The sequence below is a fragment of the Balaenoptera ricei genome, chromosome 8 (assembly GCF_028023285.1).
Source record: "Balaenoptera ricei isolate mBalRic1 chromosome 8, mBalRic1.hap2, whole genome shotgun sequence".
NCBI classification, from domain to species: domain Eukaryota; kingdom Metazoa; phylum Chordata; class Mammalia; order Artiodactyla; family Balaenopteridae; genus Balaenoptera; species Balaenoptera ricei.
This window is the reverse complement of record NC_082646.1, coordinates 109,755,690-109,778,182: the sequence shown is the minus strand read 5'-3', so window position 1 is coordinate 109,778,182 and position 22,493 is coordinate 109,755,690. Positions and strand designations below refer to the sequence as shown.

The following is a 22,493-nucleotide window of genomic DNA, read 5'->3' as shown; positions in this document are numbered from 1 at the left end:
CGGGCCGGTGGAACAGGATCTGAGCGCCCGGGGCGCGCCAGGCCGGGGGCGGGGCTCGCGGTAACCTTTCCCCTACTTTTCTCAGCCGTCACGTGACGCCCGGGGGGGGAGGGGCGGGCCGCGCCGACCGCAGCTGCTGGCGTTGCCAGTGAGGACGCGTTCCAAGCGAGCAATTAAAGTTGCAGCCTGGAGTCTAAAGGCGGTGGGAAGGTGGGAGGCGGAAACGCGTACCCGCTCCGGCCCGGGGCTGGTTCTGCGCTTTGATCGGATGCATTTTTTCCTTTGTTGGAAAAAATGTTTAGTCATTCTGCATGGTTATTATTGGCAGACCTGACAGTTCAGTTACCGGTGGAAGCCTGCACTTTGAATTCCGGAAAAATTGCTGCTTTTAAGAATAAAATTGTTGTTCAAGCTGGTGTGTTTCAAGTGTGTTTCGGAGACTCTCCCTCTTATTTAACGAGACCTGTACTTTCTTCGAATGGCTTGAGCCCCTCTTGAGCTTTTCTTGCTAGGACTTTTCTGTTTTAAAAATAAGTACTACAGGCACACGGTGCAAAATGAAGGGGGTGCAGGTGGGAATTCAGCACAAAGCTGGCCTCCTTACCCGGTACCCCTCCCCACTATTAAGTTTCCTTGACAACTGTAGAAATAGTCTAGGCTGTACAGGGCATTAAAAAAAAATCTGTTACAGACATCTCACAGCTCCATCAACATCAAATCCTACTGCCAAGAAAACAAACCAATGCTTTATAAAATACAGAATTGGGAAGAATTAAGGAAGCAGAGGCCAAACTTTCATGGGTATGTAAGTAAAATAGCTATGAAAATAGCCTTTTTGAGGGGGTTTCCTTTGCATTATATTTGTACACAATTATATTTATAATCTATATAATTATATTTTGAAAGATGTTGCATAAAAATAGGCAATATATGAATAATTCTACCAACCTTCAACAGTTCATCCTAATGACATGGTAAAAATATGGATAATATAAAGGAAACTCTTTAAAAAAATCTGTTACTTAACACAAGGAATATTTTCTGCTTGTTAATTTCTGATATTTTGCTGCCTTTTGTGAACTTCACCTTTTACCCCAAGCAAATATTAGGTGACTGAGAGCCTCAGTTCAGTGGAATGTCCTTTAGTTTTTTGCATGTTGGCTGTTTTTATGTCCAGGAATGTTTAGGGAAGTTAATAATTGAAAGCAATTGTGCTGCCGAGTGAGGTGTGCCTCTCCAGGCGTACAGTAGGGTAGTGGCCTCTATGGAGGGTTGGAAAATAGGGTAGCTACGCTCAGCTTACGAAGGCTTATCGGCTAATTGTTGGACACTGAGTTCTCTAGGTAAAAAGGAAAGGAATCGTCCATACACTCCATGTGGTGGTTCGCCCACCCATCCCAGGAACCTGAGGGTCATCCTAGATTCTGCTTCCTAAATGGCTCCTTTTTTTTTTTTCTTTTCTTTTTTAAATATTTATTTATTTATTTGGCTGTGCTGGGTCTTAGTTGCGGCATGCGGGATCTAGTTCCCTGACAAGTTTGTATTAAAAGCTAGAGTCTGTCATAGAGTGAAGTAAGTCAGAAAGAGAAAAACAAGTACCGAGAGTGAAGTAAGTCAGAAAGAGAAAAACAAGTTAACAAGTATATGCTAACACATATATATGGAATCTAAAAAAAAAAAAAAAAAAATGCTTCTGATGAACCTAGGATCAGGCAGGAATAAAGACGCAGACGTAGAGAACAGACTTGAGGACATGGGGATGGGGAAGGGTAAGCTGGGATGAAGTGAGAGAGTGGCATGGACATATATACATTACCAAATGTAAAATAGATAGCTAGTGGGAAGCAGCTGCATCGCACGGGGAGAGATCAGCTCATCAGCTCGGTGCTTTGTGACCACCTAGAGGGGTGGGATAGGGAGGGTGGGAGGGAGATGCAAGAGGGAGGGGATATGGGGATATACGTATGCATATAGCTGATTCACTTTGTTATAAAGCAGAAACTAACACAACATTGTAAAGCAATTATACTCCAATAAAGATGTTAAAAAAAAAAAGCTAACACAAAATAACCTCGCCTTTTAAGAAGTTGTCATATGCTGTAACTCGGACTTTGCTTTTTATGAAATAATACTTCATTTATAAGATTATACATGTATCACTGATTTTCCCAAGTGTCGGCCTCTCCGTGCCCTTAAAAAGATTTAATGCACGGAGTTTTGGTTTCTTTCTCCTTTTGCAAGCACACACTGTTGCGCAGAGTGAAGTACAGTAATGCTGCTGAAAGTTAAATGTCAAAGAAGTTGGGCTGGGGTATCAAACACAGTGGGAAGAGGAAGGATGGAAATCCACATTCTTGGAGGACTGCTGCTGGCCTGTGGCTGCAGTTGGGAAGGTACAGAGTATGTTCCTGCATTGGAGACCTAACGTGAGTTACGAGTAATGTGCGTACTTTATTTGACAGGAAACAGATCTTATGAATGGCGATGACATGTGCTCTCGCCCCCCCCCCCCACTCACCCACACACACACACACACACACACGTCTAAGTGGCAGACCTGGCATTTGAACCCAGATCTGTGTTCTCCAAAACGTGTGCCCCCTCCCTCTGACAGGCTGCTTCCCAGACCACTGTGCAGGCAGAGGGCCTGGGTGTCGGCACCTCCCCCAGCCCAGGGCCCACTGGATGTGACGTTGAATCAGCTGTGTGTGTTTCTGGGTTTCCACTTCCTCATCTCTAAGGCGGTGCCTCTGACACCTGTCATCCTGTCTCACAAGGGTTTTATGAGGATCCAAAAGAGGCCAGATGTGACAGTAGTTTTTGAGGGTGTGAAATGAATACAGCTTCCAGCAAACAATACCATGCCCGCAGGCAGGGTTTTTTGTTTTGGCTGCATTGGGTCTTCATTGCTGCACGCGGGCTTTTCTCTAGTTGTAGTGAGCGGGGGCTGCTCTTTGTTGCTGTGCGCAGGCTTCTCATTGCGGTGGCTTCTCTTGTTGCGGAGCACGGGCTCTAGGCGTGCAGGCTCAGTAGTTGTGGCACGCAGGCTCAGTAGTTGTGGCTCGCAGGCTTCAGTAGTTGTAGCACGCGGGCTCAGTAGTTGTGGTGCACAGGCTTAGTTGCTCCGCAGCATGTGGGAATCTTCCCGGACCAGGGCTCGAACCCGTGTCCCCTGCATTGGCAGGCAGATTCTTAACCACTGCGCCAGCAGGGAAGCCCCTCAGGCAGGTTTTATGGATACAGCTGCCTTCTGCAGTCCCCAAATTGGAACGTGTGGTTTGACCAGTTCAACTGTACTTCTGGGTGCAAAGGAGAAGCACGTGCGTGGGAAATACGGTGCACCCCCCACAAGGTTTTAGGGACATTTGAGGGAACCACACCCTGGTGGTGAGGAGAGGTTCGGGGACTTCTCTTGGGTGGATGCATGCCTCTCCCAGCCGTCCTCGCTCAGGCCATTGTCCTGATGTTGGCCAGGCTGGAGGGGGTCCTTCTGGATGGGCATACAGAGAAAAACACCTGAAGAGGTAGCGCAGATAATTGGGTTAGACAATTATCTTGGCAGGTTAGGCCTGCCAAGACATTCTGTATTTTCTTTCTTTTTTTTTTTTGGCCGCCTAGCACAGCATGCGGCATCTTAATTCCGGATCACGGGTTGAACCTGCGCCCCCTGCAGTGAAAGTGTGGAGTCTTAACCGCTGGACCACCAGGGAAGTCCCCAAGACATTCTGTATTTTCTTTATAAAAATGTGACCCTTGGGGCTTCCCTGGTGGTGCAGTGGTTGGGAATCTGCCTGCCAGTGCAGGGGACACGGGTTCGAGCCCTGGTCTGGGAAGATCCCACATGCTGCGGAGCAGCTGGGACCGTGAGCCACAACTACTGAGCCTACGCGTCTGGAGCCTGTGCTCCACAACAGGAGAGGCCGCGATAGTGAGAGGCCCCGCACACCGCGATGAAGGGTGGCACCCGCTTGCCGCAAATGGAGAAAGCCCTAGAACAGAAACAAAGACCCAACACAGCCATAAATAAATAAAATTTTAAAAAAATTTTTAAAAAAATGTGACCCTCAATGACCTTTCCCCAATTCTTTTTCTTGGTGAAATCACGTTTCTCTGCATTTAACTGATTAACCATCACTTGTTGATAAGGCACAGTATAAGTCTTACATTTGAATTTGTTTTATTTTTACAGTACCTCGGTAGGCAAAAGCTGTTGTTTTTCGAGAGCCATAGAAAAAGGGAAAATGATTCAGATTTCCCCTATAACCTGCCTTGACTGAGCATCTTTACCCTGTAAATGTGAACGGTTTATTATGATATACTTCACTGCGAGAAATGAACCGTGTGGCCAGTTTAATTAACGCGGCTCTTCAGTGCTCTGTCATCAATTCAAGATGTAGCCATTCATAAATGAAAGTTCCTGCACCTTTCCTGTGCACGAAGCCCTCCCCAAAATTTAAAGTGAGTTCTGAGTCTCATGTTCTTGCTTCTAAGGTGCCTCCGTCAGATTAGGGAAAGAATAATTTGTATTTGTTTGTGTACACACTTGCTGAACAAACACAAGAGCACAATTACAGAGGATCATGTCTCCAAGGAAATAAGGACTGGCCCGTGGTGTGCAGAGAGGTGGGGTGCCCACACTCTAGTGGAGAGGAGCCCTTTTATTTTTTCTTCCCATTACTGCTAATTTTTGCCTGCATCCAACCTCTCACCCTCATCAGCAGCAAAATGGCAGGAATACTAAATACTAAAGAGCAAAAAGGAACCTGAGAAGACACATGAACCCCTGGGCTGGTGAAACCTTTCCAGAACCTTCCTGGCACTTTCCTTGATGTGCTTCGGGTAGCAGTGCTGAGGTAAACCTGGGTACCACCTTGGTTGTCAAGAATGGCAGGAACATGGTTTCCCCAAGTTGGAGCCAGTCCTGGAGGGCAGAATCAGCTTTGTTTAGCTGAACCCTCCCAGGCGTTGGTCACGAGACCATAGAAGAATATGTGGTAGATGATAAGATAATTGCTCTGCCCCCCGCTAAAGATGATGCTACAGATTCTTTGCCTGCAGTGGCTTCTCTCAGGAGGTTTTCCAGGGGTGCTGGCCCAAGTGTCATCCAGCCTCACTCTGATGAGGGATACAGGCTGTGCTCCTGGAGACCCTGCCTGGTACTCTTGCTGCGCTAAGCTATCGCTTCCTGTGGGTGACCTTTTCTCAGAGGATTTCCAGCTCAGCTGTTTGCCTCTAGATGAGATGGATTTTAATAGAGGGCAGGGTCCGCTTCTGTGGGCCTGTGAACTGTGCAATTCTAGTGGGAGTACTGGAAATACTGGAACATGGGAATAATTTTAGAGTTGGCACCCGCTGTATTTGTACTTACTGTAGTTTTACTGCTGGTTGCAATCACATCATTTTGGTTACGACAGAGTGACCTAATTTTATATCTGTGTTGTAACGTTAGGAATCTTAAGTAGAACTTTGTGTGGAGTACTTACCAGCTAACTTGGTAGGTAAGAACCTGAGTTTTGGAGTTGGACCTGGGTCTGATTCCCAGCTCTGCTGTTTGCTAGCTGTAACCTTGGGCAAGTTTCTTGACATCCAAGCCTCAGTCTTCTCATTTGTAAATGGGAATAGCAATAGTACCCATTTCCTAGGGTTCCAGTCAGAATTAAATGGGTTAACGCAGGTAAAATACGGATCACATTGTCTGGCATATGCCAAAGACTTTGGTAGAAAGAATATTTTGTATCTTCATTGTTAAAAGCACAAAAATTAATCTGTATGCCTTATCTATTTATCTACTACCTACCTCTCTCCTTATCTGTTAATTTCAAGACTGTTTTGAAAGGCTTCTGACAACACATAATTTATTATATATTATATTATTATATGCTATAAAGACCGTTTTCTTGGAAACCTGCTGTCACATGGCAAGTTTTTATTGTTTTATATTATAGAGGTGATTTTCACACCTCAATTTTCCCCAGGCCTGTTTTGAAGTCTGGCCCTGCACTTGCCATTGGGTGACCTTTCACCTCCTTTCCTGCTGCCTGTTGCAGAACCTGGGGGTGGGGGTGGAGGAAGACGGCTCTGAAGGAGGCCAGATGCCCTTGAGGGAAACAGGATGTCTTACGGATGACTTTCTAAAAATTAATTAATTAATTAATTTATTTATTTATTTTTGGCTGCATTGAGTCTTAGTTGTTGCCTGCGGGCTTTCTCCAGTTGCAGCGAGCGGGGGCTACTCTCCCGGCAGGCGGATTCTTAACCACTGCGCCACCAGGGAAGTCCTTATGGATGACTTCTTGATTACATGACCAGTGTTACGATTTGCAGGCCACTGACCTCTGAGGTTAAAGGCTTTTGTTAAAAGGAATTGGTTGTGGAGAAAGACGGCAAAGTGAACACATTTGACAAAGTACAGACCAATTTATTGGCCAGGGAGTTAGGGGGTGGCATTGGGCCTGTTAAAATGAAGGTAGTCTTACCAAAATTGAATGAGGCGTTGCAGCATTTACCCCCCAGATTGTTCACTTGACACATTTACTGTTGGAGAACTGTCTGTGGGCTCATGGTTTGTTCAGAGAATTCAACAAGGATTCGTGTCCTGGGGAGCTTTACAGCTTATGTTGGGAGATTAAACGAATAACTGACAGGTGAAAGTCATTGGCCAGCAAGTGCAGCTGAAATTGCTAAACGTAACTGATAGAATTCCTGTGTTTCCGGAATGTGCATTCCAAGGCAGGCACCTGGGAGAGGGGAGCTGTAAGCTAGGTGTGAAGCAGAAAAAGGGAAATTGAAAAAGGTCAGAAGGCATCCCAGCTATGAGTCGGAGTTCACAGGCCACAGGGCATGACCAGTGTGCCTGGCCAAAGAGGAGGTGACCAGGAGACTGAGCTTGGGAGGGCCTCGGGAAGAGCGGCGTAGTTCAAGACCAGAAGTGTGAATTTTTAAAATTGCAATAAATAGGTCATCATTCTCAACCGGAGTGTCTTATTCTGGATCTCGGTGTTTTTCCTGGAGCAGATTAGCATAAGGTGCTTAAGTGCTCTGGCACAGACCTTGGTGACTGTCTCCCTCCTTTAGTGGCCCTCCTGGTTTCTAAGGCAGCACTATCACATGGTTCCCATGTTCAGCTGGGCGGGGGAGTGGTGGGGAGGGCGGGCGGCAGCGCCCAGGTGTGTCCCGGGCCGGGAGGTTTGTGCACGATCACCGTCAGGTGGGGCTCCAGGTGGGCGCTCTCCACCTGATGCGGCCAGAAGTTATTTCTGTCCTCCCAGGGGAAATAAACGGGTCTGTAGCCCCACGGCCGACACGCACACAGAGAGGGCTTTGTTTTCAGCACGTTGGATCAATTTCTGGATGTCTCCCTGCAGCTGGGGGGTTGCTGCCACCAGCGGCCACCTCCAGTTTACCCCCGAGCTGGTCTGGCGGAGCATGGCAGGAGGTGGCCTCACATCAAGAACAGTCCCCAAGGGGCCTTCTCCCATCACCTGGCCAGACCTTCGGCGGGGAGGAGCAGCCAGCCTGCGCTCCCAGAAGGTTCTTCCACTGTCCCCCTGTTCTCTCCAGTTCAGAATTCTTGTCCGAGGGCCTCCGGTAGTTGCCCAATGATGATTTGCAAGAACAACCGAGTGCAGAAGTGGAGACAGTTCGTGTGTTTTCTTCTCCAGCCTCCCGAGAATCCGGGGCACAGGTGCACGTTCTGTGGGTGGGTCCCTGGGGAAGCCGCGTCTCTCCACCCAGGTGGAGTGGTACTGGGGGAGAGGGGCAGCATGCCTTCCCAGAACAGCAGGTTCTGGTGGTGGTCCAGCATGGGGTGAGAGATGGAGGGAGGACCACCCTAGCCCGTTCGTGCCCCGGCATGGCAGGCGGTTGGAGGTGTTTCAAGGAGAGAGTTGGCGGGGAGGATGCGGGAAAGATGCAAGATGGGTTTTCAGTTGACTTGTTTTTGGCATCAGTGTAGATGAGCTTGGAGAGAGACTCATGTGCGCAGATACAAGGCAAAGCCCTGGGCAGGGCCCTGTGGGTGGCTGAATCCCGGGTGCAGAGGGGCTGGAAGAGGACCCTCAGCAGATGAACTGGTAAAACAGTCTGTGCACCTGGTGACCTTACCTGGGAGGGAGAGGAAGCTGGAGAGGGGGCCGGCACGTGGACACTCAGGGTTTAGCTGCACACCGTGTGTGGGACATGGCAGAGCCCGCGCCAGCCCAGGGAAGCCGGGGAGGGGGTGCCACCTGCTCGCCTGGCCCTTGGGGCCCTGCTATACCCTTTTTTTTTTTTAATTTTTTGGCCGTGCCGCACAGCATGCGGGATCTCAGTTCCCCGACTAGGGATGGAACCCGCGCCCCCGGCAGTGGAAGCACGGAGTCTTAACCACTGGACCGCCAGGGAAGTCCCCTAGCGTGCCCTTTGCCTTTATTCTGTAAGGTTGAAGGAATGCAGAGAAGAGGTTGTCCAGGGTAAGTGGCCCGGATCCAGACACGGGCCCCAGCCTGCCAGCTGGCCGCAGGGCCCTTCCTCTCCTGGTGTGTTGAGGTTTGCAGCGGCGCTGACAGTGACAGGACAGCCGTGCCAGCCTGGGCTGGTGCTCCTCGGGGCTCTAGGGATGTGGACCGGGAAGGGAGAGTTGGGGACAGGGCAGTCTCCGGTCCACATGGCGAAGTATTAGTATCTGTTCCTTCCGGGAGGGGATATGTAGGTGTGATTCCTTGCTCTCATGCGTTGGCAATATCTCCTGCTGTAAGACAGAAAACATCCTGCTGTATTAATACAGTAAAGTTTACTGGGGCTCTTTTGCGGTCCTCATAATTCCTGATTTTCCACGAGTTTATTACTGGCATGCCTCCTTGCACCTGGAACGGGTCTGGCCTCTCCCCCAGCTTCACCTGGAGGTGGTTTGCTCACAGGCAGGTAGATTTGCCAGCAGTGGGGAGGCCATTCGTCAGCAGTGGCCCTTCAGCTCCAGGCACTTTTGCCAACTCTGCGGGGCTGCTGACCTGATTGACTTCAGGGAAATATCCAGAGGAACGGCTGGGCTCTCTGTTGGCAAGGTTCCACCATTCTCATGGTGGTTTTCAAACTCTGGTCTGGAGCCCTCCACCGCTCAGGGCCAAGGGGAGGAAGAAGAGGGTTGAAAGGCTTTATCCACGAACCTTTCCTGTGTGTTTACATTTGAAGAAAAAGGTCCCCATTTTTAGAGATGTTAGGAGCCCTCTGGTCGAGCGACCCGGGGGAGATGCTTCATTTCCAGGGGCCGTGGTCAGCCTTTGGGAAATGATGGTAGCTGTGTCTTCATCAGTTATTCCAGCTGCTGCTTCGGGGCGACTCCAAGGCGGGAGAGGCAGGGCGGTGCGTTCAGGCTGCACCCACACCCACCTGGGTTGGGTAGAAGGTAGGAGCTGGGGGTATGCCCTGCGAGGGTGCCCCAGGGCAGGGGGCGCAGTGACCCCACAGGCAGCCTCGCCCTTCCTTTCTTGTTGTTTCTGTAGGTGTGGTTGGGTGGGTGAGCAGCTATTTCCCTGTTGCGTCTGGGGAGCTTTGAAAGTTGGTCTCTGGGTGTGAGATTTAGCACCGGCTGCAGAGGATACGTGTTTTATTTCCTTACACATATTTTAAGCAATTATTAGAGCAGATGACAAACATACAGAAGAGACACAGGTGGGAATTCCCTGGCGGTCCAGTGGTTAGGACTCTGTGCTTCCACTACAGGGCGCACAGGTTCGATCCCTGGTCAGGAAACTAAGATATCCCGCAAGCCATGTGGCATGGCCCCCCCACCAAAAAAAAAAAAAAAAGCAGCACAGGCATAAGGATTCTCACTTGGTCACAGCCCAACTTCACCAATTCTCACATATGGCAATTCCTTCCCCTGTCCATCCTTCCCCCACCTCCAGTGGATTTGAAGCAAATCCCAACATGATAAAAGTGCATTGGTAGTGGCTTCCCTGGTGGTGCAGTGGTTGAGAATCGGCCTGCCAATGCAGGGGACACGGGTTCCAGCCCTGGTCTGGGAAGATCCCACATGCCACGGAGCAGCTGGGCCCGTGAGCCACAACTACTGAGCCTGCGCGTCTGGAGCCTGTGCTCCGCAACAAGAGAGGCCACAACAGTGAGAGGCCCGCGCACCACGATGAAGAGTGGCCCCCGCTCGCCACAACTAGAGAAAGCCCTCGCACAGAAACGAAGACCCAACACAGCCAAAGCTAAATAAATAAATAAAAATAAAATTTATTAAAAAAAAAAAAAGTGCATTGGTAAATATTTCAGTATGTATCGCCAAAAGATAGCAGCTCTTACCATTCAATTAAAAAATAGTTTTCTAACTTTGATTGTAAAATGTGTGCATGTTACATTTTGAAACAGTTGTCTTCAGGCACCTGCAAAAAGTCTCATCCTGATGAATGATAACGTACAATACACCATATAGTTATATTTCCATGTGTATTGGTGAAGCAATGCATAGAATTTAATCTGAATCACAAATAAAGTTGGTGATTTGACATTAAAAAAAGACAGCAGCTCTTTTAGAAAATAACCACCATATCATGTGACACCTAAAAGCATTTAATAGTAATTCTTAAGGTTATGAAGTAACAATTGTTTAAAGGGGTCCTTAGTGTGAATGGAGAACTAGGGCCACACTGGGGGAAAGGAGTAATGCATCCACCCGCCCGCCCACCTGAATTACGTATCTGAGGAGAGGAGGTTTAGATGCATGAGTGTTAAATAGATAACACTTCTGTTTCATGAGACAGCGGTGTTTTTGTGACAGTTTTATTGGGAGATCATTCACATCCCATACCATCCACCCACCCCAAGCATACACGTCAGTGATTTTAGTATATTCACACGTGTGTGCAGCTGTGACCCCCATCAATTTTGGGACATTTCATCACCCCCAAAAGAAACCCTCCTCTCCTGAACCCCCACCTCGCCCTGGCCCTAGGCAACCACGACTTTCTGTCTCTGTGGATGTGACTGTTCTGGACATTTCCCGTAGATGGAATCGTACAATACTTGGCCATCTGTGTCTGGCTGCCTTCACTCAGCATCATGTTTTCAAGGTTCACCCGTGCGGTGGTGTGTGTCAACGCTTCATCCCTTTGTATTGCCTGTAAATCGCATCCTGTTGTATGGATAGGGCGTATTTTGTGTACCCCGTTCATCAGTGGGAGGATGTTGGGTTGCTTCCACTTTTTGGTTATTATGAATAATGCCGCCGTGAACATCATGTACAGGTTTGTGTGCAGACACATGTTTTCATGAGCATGAGCCTAGGAGCGGAATTGCTGGGTCGTGTGGTAACTCCACATTTGACCGTTTGAGGAGCTGCCAGACTTTTCCAAAGGGGCTGTGCCATCTGACATCCCGGCCAGACATGCACAAGGGTTCCGATTTCTCCACATCCTCGCCAGCGCCTGTTATCGCCCGTCCTTTTGATTATGGCCGTCCTGGTGAGTGTGAAGTGGTAGTTTGCTGCAGCTAAGCTCTGCATTGTCCTGGTGGCTGCAGGGGACAGTATTACAAGGCTAAATGTTTCCAAGTGCGAGGCTGTGGATGCCAAAATCGAGGGTGGAATTTTCACTCGATAGATTTGCAGAGGGAGCTTCTCAAGCCCTTGTCATCCGGTTCACTAACTCCTGCTTCTGGCTCAGATCAGGGGAGGCCGGCTCACGATGGTCATCCTGGCTCCTGCAAAACTAGAAAAACAAATTGTCCACCTGGAGGGCACCTAAGACTCTGCTATTTGGTTTTTAGTCTGAACCAATCAAAACAAGCAAATCACTAGTTAAATTCAGAGTTTTTTCAATAATTTTTAGGGACTTCCCCGGCAGTCCAGTGCTTAAGACTCCGCACTTGCACTGCAGGGGGGCACGGGTTGGATCCTTGGTGGGGGAACTAAGATCCCACATGCCACATGGTGTGACCAAAAAAAAAATAATAATAATAAAAATAAAATAATTTTTTTTGGAGTACAGTTGATTTACAATGTTGTGTTAGTTTCTGCTGTACAGCAAAGTGAATCAGTTATACATATACATATATCCACTCTTCTAGATTCTTTTCCCATGTAGGTCATTACAGAGTATTGAGTAGAGTTCCCTGTGCTATACAGTATAGGCCCTTATTAATTATCTGTTTTTCAGAGAGTTCTGATAAAGGCCTCCAGAAACGGAGGCTGTAAATATCCTTGTCTGTCTGCCCCTGCCCGGCAGAGGTTAGCTCCCCGAGCAAACACCGTACACATACCTTTGGAGAGAATTGGCTACAAACACTATATTTAATCTACTGCCATTAAGAATCCCTTCCTGTTCTGCACAAAGCCCTTAAAAGATTTTAAAAATCATTGAGGGACTTTCCTGGTAGCACAGTGGTTAAGAATCCGCCTGCCAGTGCAGGGGACACAGGTTCGAGCCCTGGTCCGGGAAGATCCCACATGCCACGGAGCAACTAAGCCCGTGCACCACAACTACTGAGCCTGCGCTCTAGAGCCCGCGAGCCAGAACTACTGAGCCCGCGTGCCACAACTACTGAAGCCCACGCGCCTAGAGCCCGTGCTCCGCAACGAGAAGCCACCGCAATGAGAAGTCCGTGCACCGCAACGAAGAGTAGCCCCCGCTCTCTGCAACTAGAGAAAGTCCACGTGCAACAACGAAGATCAAACGCAGCCAAAAATAAAAATTAATTAATTTTAAAAAAATCATTGAAAGGGTAGCCAATCACATAATTTTATTTGCTGTGATGCATGCTGTGCAGAATTCTTATCTTTGTAAGACCTGCTTCGTGTTCACCCCAAGGCTTTGATGGGGGGAGGGGTTGAGTTAACCTTCAGGTTCTGGAAAAATCTTAGAGCCACCTTGGGTAGCTTTTTGAGAAATGGATTCCAGCTGTTGGTTTAAAATGTCTTCAACATTTTAAATTTACCTGTAGCGAGCTTTTGCTTAGAGATCGTACTGCTTTCACATGGGGTCTGTCTTCATAATTAGCCAGGCTGTGGACGTTTGCTCAGTGCCAGGTAAATAATGTGTAATTTTTTTTTTTTTTTTTTTTTTTTTTTGCCTACGCCGCACAGCTTGCAGGATCTTAGTTCCCTGACTGGGAATCGAACCCAGGCACTCAGCAGTGAAAGCACAGAGTCCTAACCACTGGACCGCCAGGGAAGTCCCAAATAATGTGTAACTATTCTTGAATGCCGGGCAGATGGCACCAAGCCAAGGTTCCGTGAGTGGGATGCAGTTTCGCCGACTTGCTTATTTCTTTCAAGGTCATCTGAGCAGAGCTCTCGGGTGCCCGTCCCAGCCGCGCCCTCTGCCCCAGCATCCCCACCTGGGTGCCCCGGTCCACCCCGGGGTGAATGCTCCACTCCCAGCCCTCCCCGCGCTGTGGCTCTCCTGCGTGTGGAGGCTCCGTGGCGCCCACACGGTTCAGACCCCAGCCCCAGGGCGCCTCTGAAACCTGTCTGGAGTGGGTCACCCTCCCCGTCCCCCCTGTTCCCACTCTGGGCCACGCTCTCCTGGAAGACCACCCCAGCTTCGTACTGGTCTCACTTCCTCACCCCACCTGCCCCTGGCTTCATACAGCAGCCCGAGCGGTCTTCTTTAGAACAGACACAGACGCAGGAACTGACGCACCTGACTCACAGCCCTTGGATACTTTTCCATTGCCCTCAGCATGAAACCCGACTGCCTCTGGGACTTCCCTTTCCGAATTTAGCGCCCACCTTGACCCCAGCCACCCTGCACCTCCAGCCCTTTCACAGGTCTGCCTTCAGGCCTGAAAGTCTTGCCCTCTGGCCGATCCTTCTCCTGGGCTTCCGTGTCACCTGGGAGGTCCCCTCTGTCACTCCCTCTTCTTTCCGCCCCCTGTCTGAGCTGCAGGAGGGCAGGGGGACCTCCATTCTCCCCACGGCTGGCACATAGGAGGCAGTCAGCACACGCTTGTTGAACAAACCAGTGAGTGAAAGTTGAGATCATTTGTCCTGATTTGCTGAAGACTAAGCTAGTTTGACTTTTGTAACTCGGTATCTCTGAAACCGCCTTACCCTTGATTTTGACGGGTCCGACGTCTGCCCCCAATAGGCTTATTACACGGGTAAAAAAAGGAAAAACAGCATGCGATGGGGATACACACACACGCTCACAATTTTGGAGTTTTATTCTGGTTTATTCTGGATTTTTAGCTCCTCTTTATCCACATGTGCTTGGTGGCACACGGTTTAGGAGGAGGTGGTGCCATCACCCGCCTTCAGAAGGTGGCGGAGGGGCTGGTGGTGGGGAGGCCAAGAGGGAAGAGGTGAGTCGGGAGCCCGCCAAGGAAGAAGGTGAAGGGAGACCAGATATACCCAGCAGGGGAAGTGAAATGCACTTGCCTTTGCCAGGCAGGGAAGCCCGCAGGGAGGGCCAAGCCTTCAGCGGGGGACTGTGATACTGGCTGTTGACAGCAGTTTGATTTCTACAGCCTCTGAGGAGGAAGGCCCAGCCTGTCTTGTCAACAGCCCACCTCCCCCTGAGGGTTCTGTGCGTCTGGTTTTCATGGAGTCCTTTGTGTAGCCTGAAGGGGTTTCTCGGGCAGCAACCCCACGCGCACCAGAGGCCAAGGTGTTTGGTGTTGGTCCCGTTTTCCCACCGTTCATCCCCAAAGATAAGGGATCAGGGGCCATTGTGGACGGATTTGTGGACTTTCTGTGCCAGCCTCTAGGCTGGCTGGTGGGCGGGAATGGGATTGGCCTCCCATTTGCAGGGCACGTTGCTAAACCGCCCCGGGCTTCCTGGGTCAGCCGGGTGTAGACTGGGCAGCAGAGTTCTGTGGGATGGCGGGGAGTGGAGGGAGGAGCGAGGGGTTCCGGCTCCTAGACTCTGCTGATCACCCAGCGCCTCCAGGCAGAGGCCGCAGTTGTCGGTATCTCGCTGGACCAGCAGGGGAGGGGTGATGGCTAATCACAGAATCGGGTGTGTTAATGAAAAACTTGAAATCTATCAAATGGGAGGAAAACAGTCAAATTCAGAATGGATTACGCTTCTCTACAAGTTCGGGGTTTTCTAACATCCGGTCAGTGCTCCACCGTGTTACGTTCTCCCCTTGTCTTTCCAGGAGCTTGATAACCATGGCGGAGGCTCACCAAGCCGTGGCCTTTCAGTTCACGGTCACTCCCGACGGAATCGACCTCCGGCTGAGTCACGAGGCCCTCAGGCAGATCTATCTGTCTGGACTTCATTCCTGGAAGAAGAAGTTCATCAGATTCAAGGTTTTCAGACACTTGCTTCAATCTGTACAGTATTCCCTTTATTGAAGTTTCAGTGTGTCAGAGTGGTAGTTGACATATCATGTATGTTTCCATGGTCCTTAAGGCTTGTGAAACACTTTCCCATGTATTGGCTCGCTGAATTCTTGGAGAAATTCTGTAAAGCAGGTAGGGTGAATCGGGACCCCGTAGGGCAGGCGAGGAAATCAGGACTCGGAGAGGGTAAGTGACCTGCTCGGTAGAAGCAGAATAAAGGCTAGAATCCATGTCTCGGCTCTGAGTCCGGAACCCTCTACACCTTGTAGGAAAAGGATTGTTTTTCAGCTGTGTGAAACTGCAGCGAGTTTAACAGCAGTCTCGCAAATAAAATAGTCCAGCGTTGAAAAAGATGCATGTAAATGCAAATACAGTGAACTACACATGTTCTCAATTCTGTTTACCTGCAAGAGTGGACATTTATTCACTGTTTTTAAGCACGTGTCTTGTTTTTAATTCACTTTATTTTAAAAATCACAAAAGTCATGAACATGCATGTACCCTTCGCTTAAAACTTCCCCAATTTTGCTGTTTAGGGAGACCCTGCTGGGGAAGATCCCTGGGGGGCTCCTTACCTGCTGCCTGTAAGAATAAATCCTTCCTTCTCCCAAAAAAAAGAAAATAAGAATCACAGAAGGACAAATGCATGTTTAAAAAAACTCAAACAAGACGAAAGTGCACCAGAAGTGTCTGCCTCCCTGTTCCCCAGTTTGTGTGTTTGTTTTCCAGTTTTCCCTTCAGAGGGCAGCTCGGAGGTGGGCTGTTGAAAAGGGACTTCCCTGGTGGTGCAGTGGGTAAGACTCCATGCTCCCAATGCAGGGGTCCCGGGTTCGATCCCTGGTCTGGGAACTAGATCCCACATGCATACCGCAACTAAGAGTTCACATGCCACAACTAAGGAGCCTGCCTGCCGCAACTAAGGAGCCTGCGAGCCGCAACTAAGACCCGGTGCAACCAAATAAATAAATAAATATTAAAAGAAAAAGAAAAAGGCCCAGGAGCTAGGGTGGATGGGAACAGCGACCAGGGAGACAGTGGGCCGGCCCCTGGGACCTGGCCTGGCTGGACAGGTGTTCCCGGGCTCTGCCGGAGGGGTCTGGGGCCCAGGTACATATGGCCCCGTCACGCTGGTGTCTTGTGGGCGCCAGCAACATTACCCACCCGAAGTGGAGGAGGGCGCCACCTACAGGGGAAAGTGCCCTTTGCGCTCCTGAGCTTGCTGGGACGCCTCCTTTTACCTACAAGGAGGAAGGTAGAAGCTTGGGTGCCCCGGTGTGGCCGTCGTCTTAACCCAGTGGAGACGTTGTTCCCGGATTTTAAAAACCTTGTGGTACTGCCGAGGAGGCAAAACTAACGTACGAAAACAGACAATGCACAGCGAGGATGCATCCTAACCACGTGGTTCCTTAGGGGACCATCTGATGCTCAGAGGAAGGGGGGCAAGGCTGGCAGAGCTGCTGCCGGGTTGGGGGGTGTGGTGAGCAGAGACCTTTTAAATTTATTTATTTATTTATTTTTGGCTGTGTTGGGTCTTCGTTTCTGTGCGAGGGCTTTCTCTAGTTGTGGCAAGTGGGGGCCACTCTTCATCGCGGTGCGCAGGCCTCTCACTATCGCGGCCTCTCTTGTTGTGGAGCACAGGCTCCAGACGCGCAGGCTCAGTAATTGTGGCTCACGGGCCCAGCTGCTCCGCGGCATGTGGGATCTTCCCAGACCAGGGCTCGAACCCGTGTCCCCTGCATTGGCAGGCAGATTCTCAACCACTGCGCCACCAGGGAAGCCCGAGCAGAGACCTTTTATCTAGAAAAGTCCTCCCTCCATTTTTTTTTTTAAGCAAGCTTTTTTATTTATTTATTTATTTATGGCTGTGTTGGGTCTTCGTTTCTGTGCGAGGGCTTTCTCTAGTTGTAGCAAGTGGGGGCCACTCTTCATCGCGGTGCACGGGCCTCTCACTATCGCGGCCTCTCTTGTTGCGGAGCACAGGCTCCAGACGCACAGGCTCAGTAATTGTGGCTCACGGGCCCAGCTGCTCTGTGGCATGTGGGATCTTCCCAGACCAGGGCTGGAACCCGTGTCCCCTGCATTGGCAGGCAGATTCTCAACCACTGCGCCACCAGGGAAGCCCTCCTCCATTTTAATTTAACATATGTATCTGTTTATTTTACAAGAACGGTTCAGAGAACACCAGAAGGCCCCCCTGCGCCCAACCACTTTGTTTAAAATCTCCTGTGATTCTCCATAATGAGAATAACATGTAGGGATGTGTAAGTCTCTTCTGAGAGAATTCAGATAAAGCTTTGAGAGTTATTTAATCTATTATCTTAACTATTATCAGATCAATCTTACTAAGATGGCTTCAGTAAGATTTTTTTTAAATTATTTATTTATTTATTTTTAAAATTTTTAAATATTTTGCCTGAGCTGCGTGGCATGTGAGATCTTAGTTGCCCAACCAGGGATCAAACCTGGGCCCCCTGCATTGGAAGTGCAGAGTCTTTAACCGCTGGACTGCCAGGGAAGTCCCAAGATTTTTTAATTGGAAGTTTTGAAACATACGCAAAAGTAAAGAGGGTAATATAGCCACACTGCTCGTTTCCAGAGCTGTCAACATTTTGCCAATTTTGGGTCATATGTCTTCCTTCCCCCTCCACTGCTACTTTTTTTTTTTGAAGGCAGGCTGGGGGAGCTTTGGCTGAAGCACCTTACGGCAAATTCTCGACATGGAGTGAGGTTTCCTGGAAATAACACTGGTTAAACGGTGTCTGATTCAGGAGCAGCAGGAAGGGTAGTTTTGGAGTGGGGGGTTGTCTCCAGGCATCCTGGGTGTAGCATGTTGGGGAGAGGACGTCGTGGTTGGCAAGGTGGCCAGTGTCTTGAGTCAGTCTGGGTGAAGCTCGGGAATCTGTATGTTAAACTAGTGCTTCGGGTGAGTCTAATGTCCTGGTGTCACTCTCGGGGGGAACTGTTTTAGGGAGGGTTTTGGCTCAGAAGTAGAGGAAGGGAAGGAGCTGGACAGACGTTGGAGCAGCTGGGGGCTGGAGGCTCTGGGGAACGTTTCCAGTAGTGATAGTGTGGCCGCTTAGCTGCCCCTGTGTGCAGACCCCCCACCCCTCCACTGCCTGCCAGCTCGCGGGCCCCCACCACCAGGAGGGACGTTGCTCATGCCGTGCGTGTCTGTGTTTAGAATGGCATCATCACCGGCGTGTACCCGGCGAGTCCCTCCAGCTGGCTCATCGTGGTTGTGGGCGTGGTATCAACAATGTACACCAAGATCGACCCCTCTTTGGGAATAATTGCAAAAATCAATCGGACCCTTGACAGGACGTAAGTAATCCTTTCAAATCTCCAACGGTCTAGGGAGTTATTGACTTTTTTTGTTGCTGACGTTTTTATGTCTTCTCACACATCATGGCTCTTGTGGATTCAGTTTGAGGCTTTTGCTGTGGTTGTCATGTCGGCTTTCTCCCCGTGTCCTGGACTGGTATGAAGGTCCCCTCAGGAGTTGGGGGACCCTTGTGGACCTTTCTCTGGAGACCAGGGACAAGAAGGCCAGCCTTGGTCCTGGGGTACCCGCCAGGACATGTCAGGGCCCAAGGTGGGGGCCAGCAGTGGCAGTCAACTTAGCCTGGCCAGGGGGACCCTCAAGACGAATTTCTGCCCCAGGAGCCGGTTCTGGACAAGGTCTCCTCCCTGCACTGGGGTCCATCCTGGAGTTCTGGGACCCCGGGAACTGACTGCTCTTGGGGGCTCTGGGGAGACCTCAGCCCCTCAGCTCCCTGTCTGATTGGCTTAGAACACCGGGGGGACCCCAACACTCTCTCCTGGTTACTGTAGATTTTTCTAGGAGCTTTTTTAATACCGTGATATTCGGCTAGACGGGGCCTTTGGCTGATATTTTTCTTGCAAGGTACGTGGTGCCTGGGGTCTCATGCCAGAATGTTGGCCGTGCTCTCGAGGGCATTTCTGGAGCCCCTCTTTCTTCTCTCCGGTCCTGGGGGTGGCCCTGGCTCCAGTGTAGCCTCTCCTGCCGCTTGGCCCCTGCGCTGCAGTGACCTCTCTCACTGGGGTCTCCGACATGAAAAAGTGAGGAGATGTTCAGAGGTGCAGATTCCTGCCCAGAGTCACAGAGAGGGGAAGTGGGGAGCTGGAATCCACATCCAGCTCCGCGTGGTGCCTCGGACACCTGTGCTTCCTTCAGCGTGCCCTGAGCCTCCCCTCGGAGAACCTTCTTGCCAGGCAAACGCAAAAAAACAGCACCTCTGCCTTATTGGTGTTTGAGTGGCCAAATGATGGGACACACACAGGGCTGTTGCCATTACCCCATTTGTGATGGCGGCCCTGGCTCTGGAAGGCATATTTAAAATGTTTGTTTTGGCTGCACCAAACAGCTTGGGGCGGGATCCTAGTTCCTAGTTCCCCGACCAGGGATTGAACCCGCGCCCTGGGCAGTGAAAGCGCCAAGTCCTAACCGCTGGCCTGCCCAGGAAGTCCCGTGGAAGACATATTTTTATCTTCCGGTTGGAAAGTACTAGTGCCTCCAGCTCGGCTGTGGCTGTCCCCTGCCAGACCTTTGATCCTATTCGCGTGTTGCCTGTTAACATCGGAGGACACTGTAGGTCTATTACTAGAGAAATAATAGTTCCCAAGTCCTCGTCCCGTGCTTGGGCTTTGCTTTTTGTGCCACGGGTTTTGGGGGGCAGGTGGGGTCTGTGAGGGATGGGGTGCATCCCAGGTATGTCTACGGGGTCCCTGGGCCGCAGCTACAGGGTCGGGGCTGGGCCTGAGCTAAACAGATGAACTTCTGGGCCTTTTACTAAATCAGTTGGTTGTTTGGATTTAAATATTGTTCTTTCAGAAAAGGACAGGAAAGTAACGTGGCAAAATGTGACATAAAGGAAAGCTCCCATCTCAGGACTGAATTTGGTTCTGATCACTCTAAAGAAATGATTAAGTGGTTTTACGTTAAAGGTCTGAATCTTCATACGTTGCTTTGAGCGGGTGCCCCTCACTCCTGAAAGCTGCTCCGTATTCATGGTGTCCTGGGATACACGAGAGTCACCGAGAGTCCAGCTGAGTCACTCGGAGCCTCCGGCCACCTCGGCTCATGCCTTTATAAGCGTCTGCAGGGCCCAGGATACAGAGCCCTGTCATTGCAGCGGAAGCACGCCTGTGCTGGACGCCTGCCCGACTCCTTGGTCTGCCTGGGGGCCGGGAAGCCAGGCAGGGACCCTGTCGCTCTCACCTCCCTGCCCCAGCCTCTCTCCTCCCCTCCTTTATTTCCGGGGAGCCGCAGGCCTGCCCCCCCTGCAGACAGTTCACCTCCGATTTGCTGCCTACTTGGGTTTAACACAGTTTTTTAATTTACTTTCAAGTGGGGGCCGTCTCTTTACCCTGGATTATATTTAGAAGTGTTGCCTATTTAAAGCCCTTTCTAATCTGGGTCTTTATAAGATTTGTTTCTTTGTCCCTCTAAACCAATTGCAGTAAACTGGGCCATCCCTGGCCCAAATTTAGAAAGACCAGGTTAAGGGGCCAGCGTCTTCCAGGTTCAAGGGCTGTTCTGCAAAATCTTCCTGGAGAGGGTTCCCAGTGTCCTGAGGTTGCAGCTTCCCTGAGTCCAGGTGTACGTCGTGCTCTGCGTAAGCCCATCCCCTGCAGCCTCGGAAGGGACACGCCCTTTAACAGAAAGCTATTAAACCTAATGCTTGCTGTCAAAGTGCCTGTATGCATATATATAAAAAATGCTGGGGGACTTCCCTGGTGGTGCAGTGGTTAAGAACCCGCCTGCCAGTGCAGGGGACACGGGTTCGAGACCTGGTCCGGGAAGATCCCACATGCCGCGGAGCAACTAAGCCCGTGCGCCACAACTACTGAAGCCCGCGTGCCTAGAACCCACGCTCGGCAACAAAGAGTAGCCCCCGCTCGCCGCAACTAGAGAAAGCCCGCATGTAGCAACAAAGACACAACACAGCCGAAAAATAATTAAAAAAAAAAAGAAAAAAATTTTTTTAAAAATACTGAACACATCATTTGTTTGTTAATGTAAAAATACTACTTGATTTTTGTGAATCAAGTGTGTGTGTCTTTTCCAAGTTCAGTGACATAGGACTTAGAAATCTAAAACATAGATTGTCTGAAAGACAGGTTCTTAAATCCAAGTTTGCTTGTAGATTAGACTATCAGAAAAGAAGGTAGAGGTTTAAAGTAGAGACTACAGTTAAACCTGAATGCAAGAATTGACAGGTTATATAGAAAGATATGTTTTGAAGCAGACTTTTTGCCAGTATTTTACTTTTTGTTTCTGTGTTACTGAAGTAAGAGAAGATGTTTAATTGGTGGTTTCCAAATATTGGCGAAACCTTTAAGTTAAGGATATAATGGACGTAAAACATTGTATTAGTTTTTAGGTGTATAACATAATGATTTGATATATGTATATATTGCAAAATGATTACCAAAGTTAACATCCATCACCAAATATAGTTACAAATTGAAAATGTTTTTTAGATTTCATGTATAACAGATTGTACAGTATGTGTCTTTCTTTTTTTAACATTTTTTTAAAAATTGAAGTACAAAAAAAAAAAAATTGAAGTACAGTTAATGTATGATATTGTGTTAGTTTCTGGTGTACAGCAAAGTGATTCAGGAATATATACATATATATATTACAGTCTTCTCTATCTGTGAGTCTGTTTCTGTTTCATTAACAAGCTTGTTTGTGTCATATTTTAGATTCCACGTTTAAGAGATATCATATGATATTTGTCTTTCTCTGTCTGGCTTATTTCACTTGGTATAATGCCCTCAAGGTCCATCCATGTTGTCACAAATGTCAGGATTTTCTTCTTTTTTTCCTAGCTGAATAATATTCCATTGTATTGATATATACCTACCACCTCTTCTTTATCCATTCATTTGTCCGTGGACACTTAGGTTTCCATATCTTGGCTGTTGTAAATAGTGCTGTCGTGAACACGGGGTGATTTTATTTCCTTCAGATAAATGCCCAGAAGTGAAATTGTTGGATCATATTTTTAATTTTTTTTTTGAGGACCCTCCATACTGTTTACCACAGTGGCTGCATCAATTTACATTCCCACCAACAGTGCCTAAGGGTTCCCCTTTGTCCGCAACCTCGCCAGCATTTGTTATTTAAATTATTTTTATTTTGAAAATATATTGTGGTTTCCAGAACAACTAAAACTACAGCCCACAAAGGTGAATG

The 22,493-nt window shown here is 49.2% G+C and overlaps 1 protein-coding gene across 3 annotated transcripts in view; it reads left to right on the top strand.

Moving 5' to 3' along the window:
- Positions 1-22,493, top strand: part of CPT1A (carnitine palmitoyltransferase 1A) — a 64,960-nt gene that overhangs the window by 2,530 nt on the left and 39,937 nt on the right. For all 3 annotated transcript variants that reach the window (XM_059932244.1, XM_059932243.1, XM_059932246.1), the window contains 2 exons: positions 15,082-15,235; positions 18,450-18,589. In XM_059932244.1, coding sequence (XP_059788227.1) covers positions 15,095-15,235; positions 18,450-18,589 — 281 coding nt within the window. In that variant the 5' untranslated portion in view covers positions 15,082-15,094. Of the gene's footprint in view, positions 1-15,081; positions 15,236-18,449; positions 18,590-22,493 lie in introns of those variants that run through there.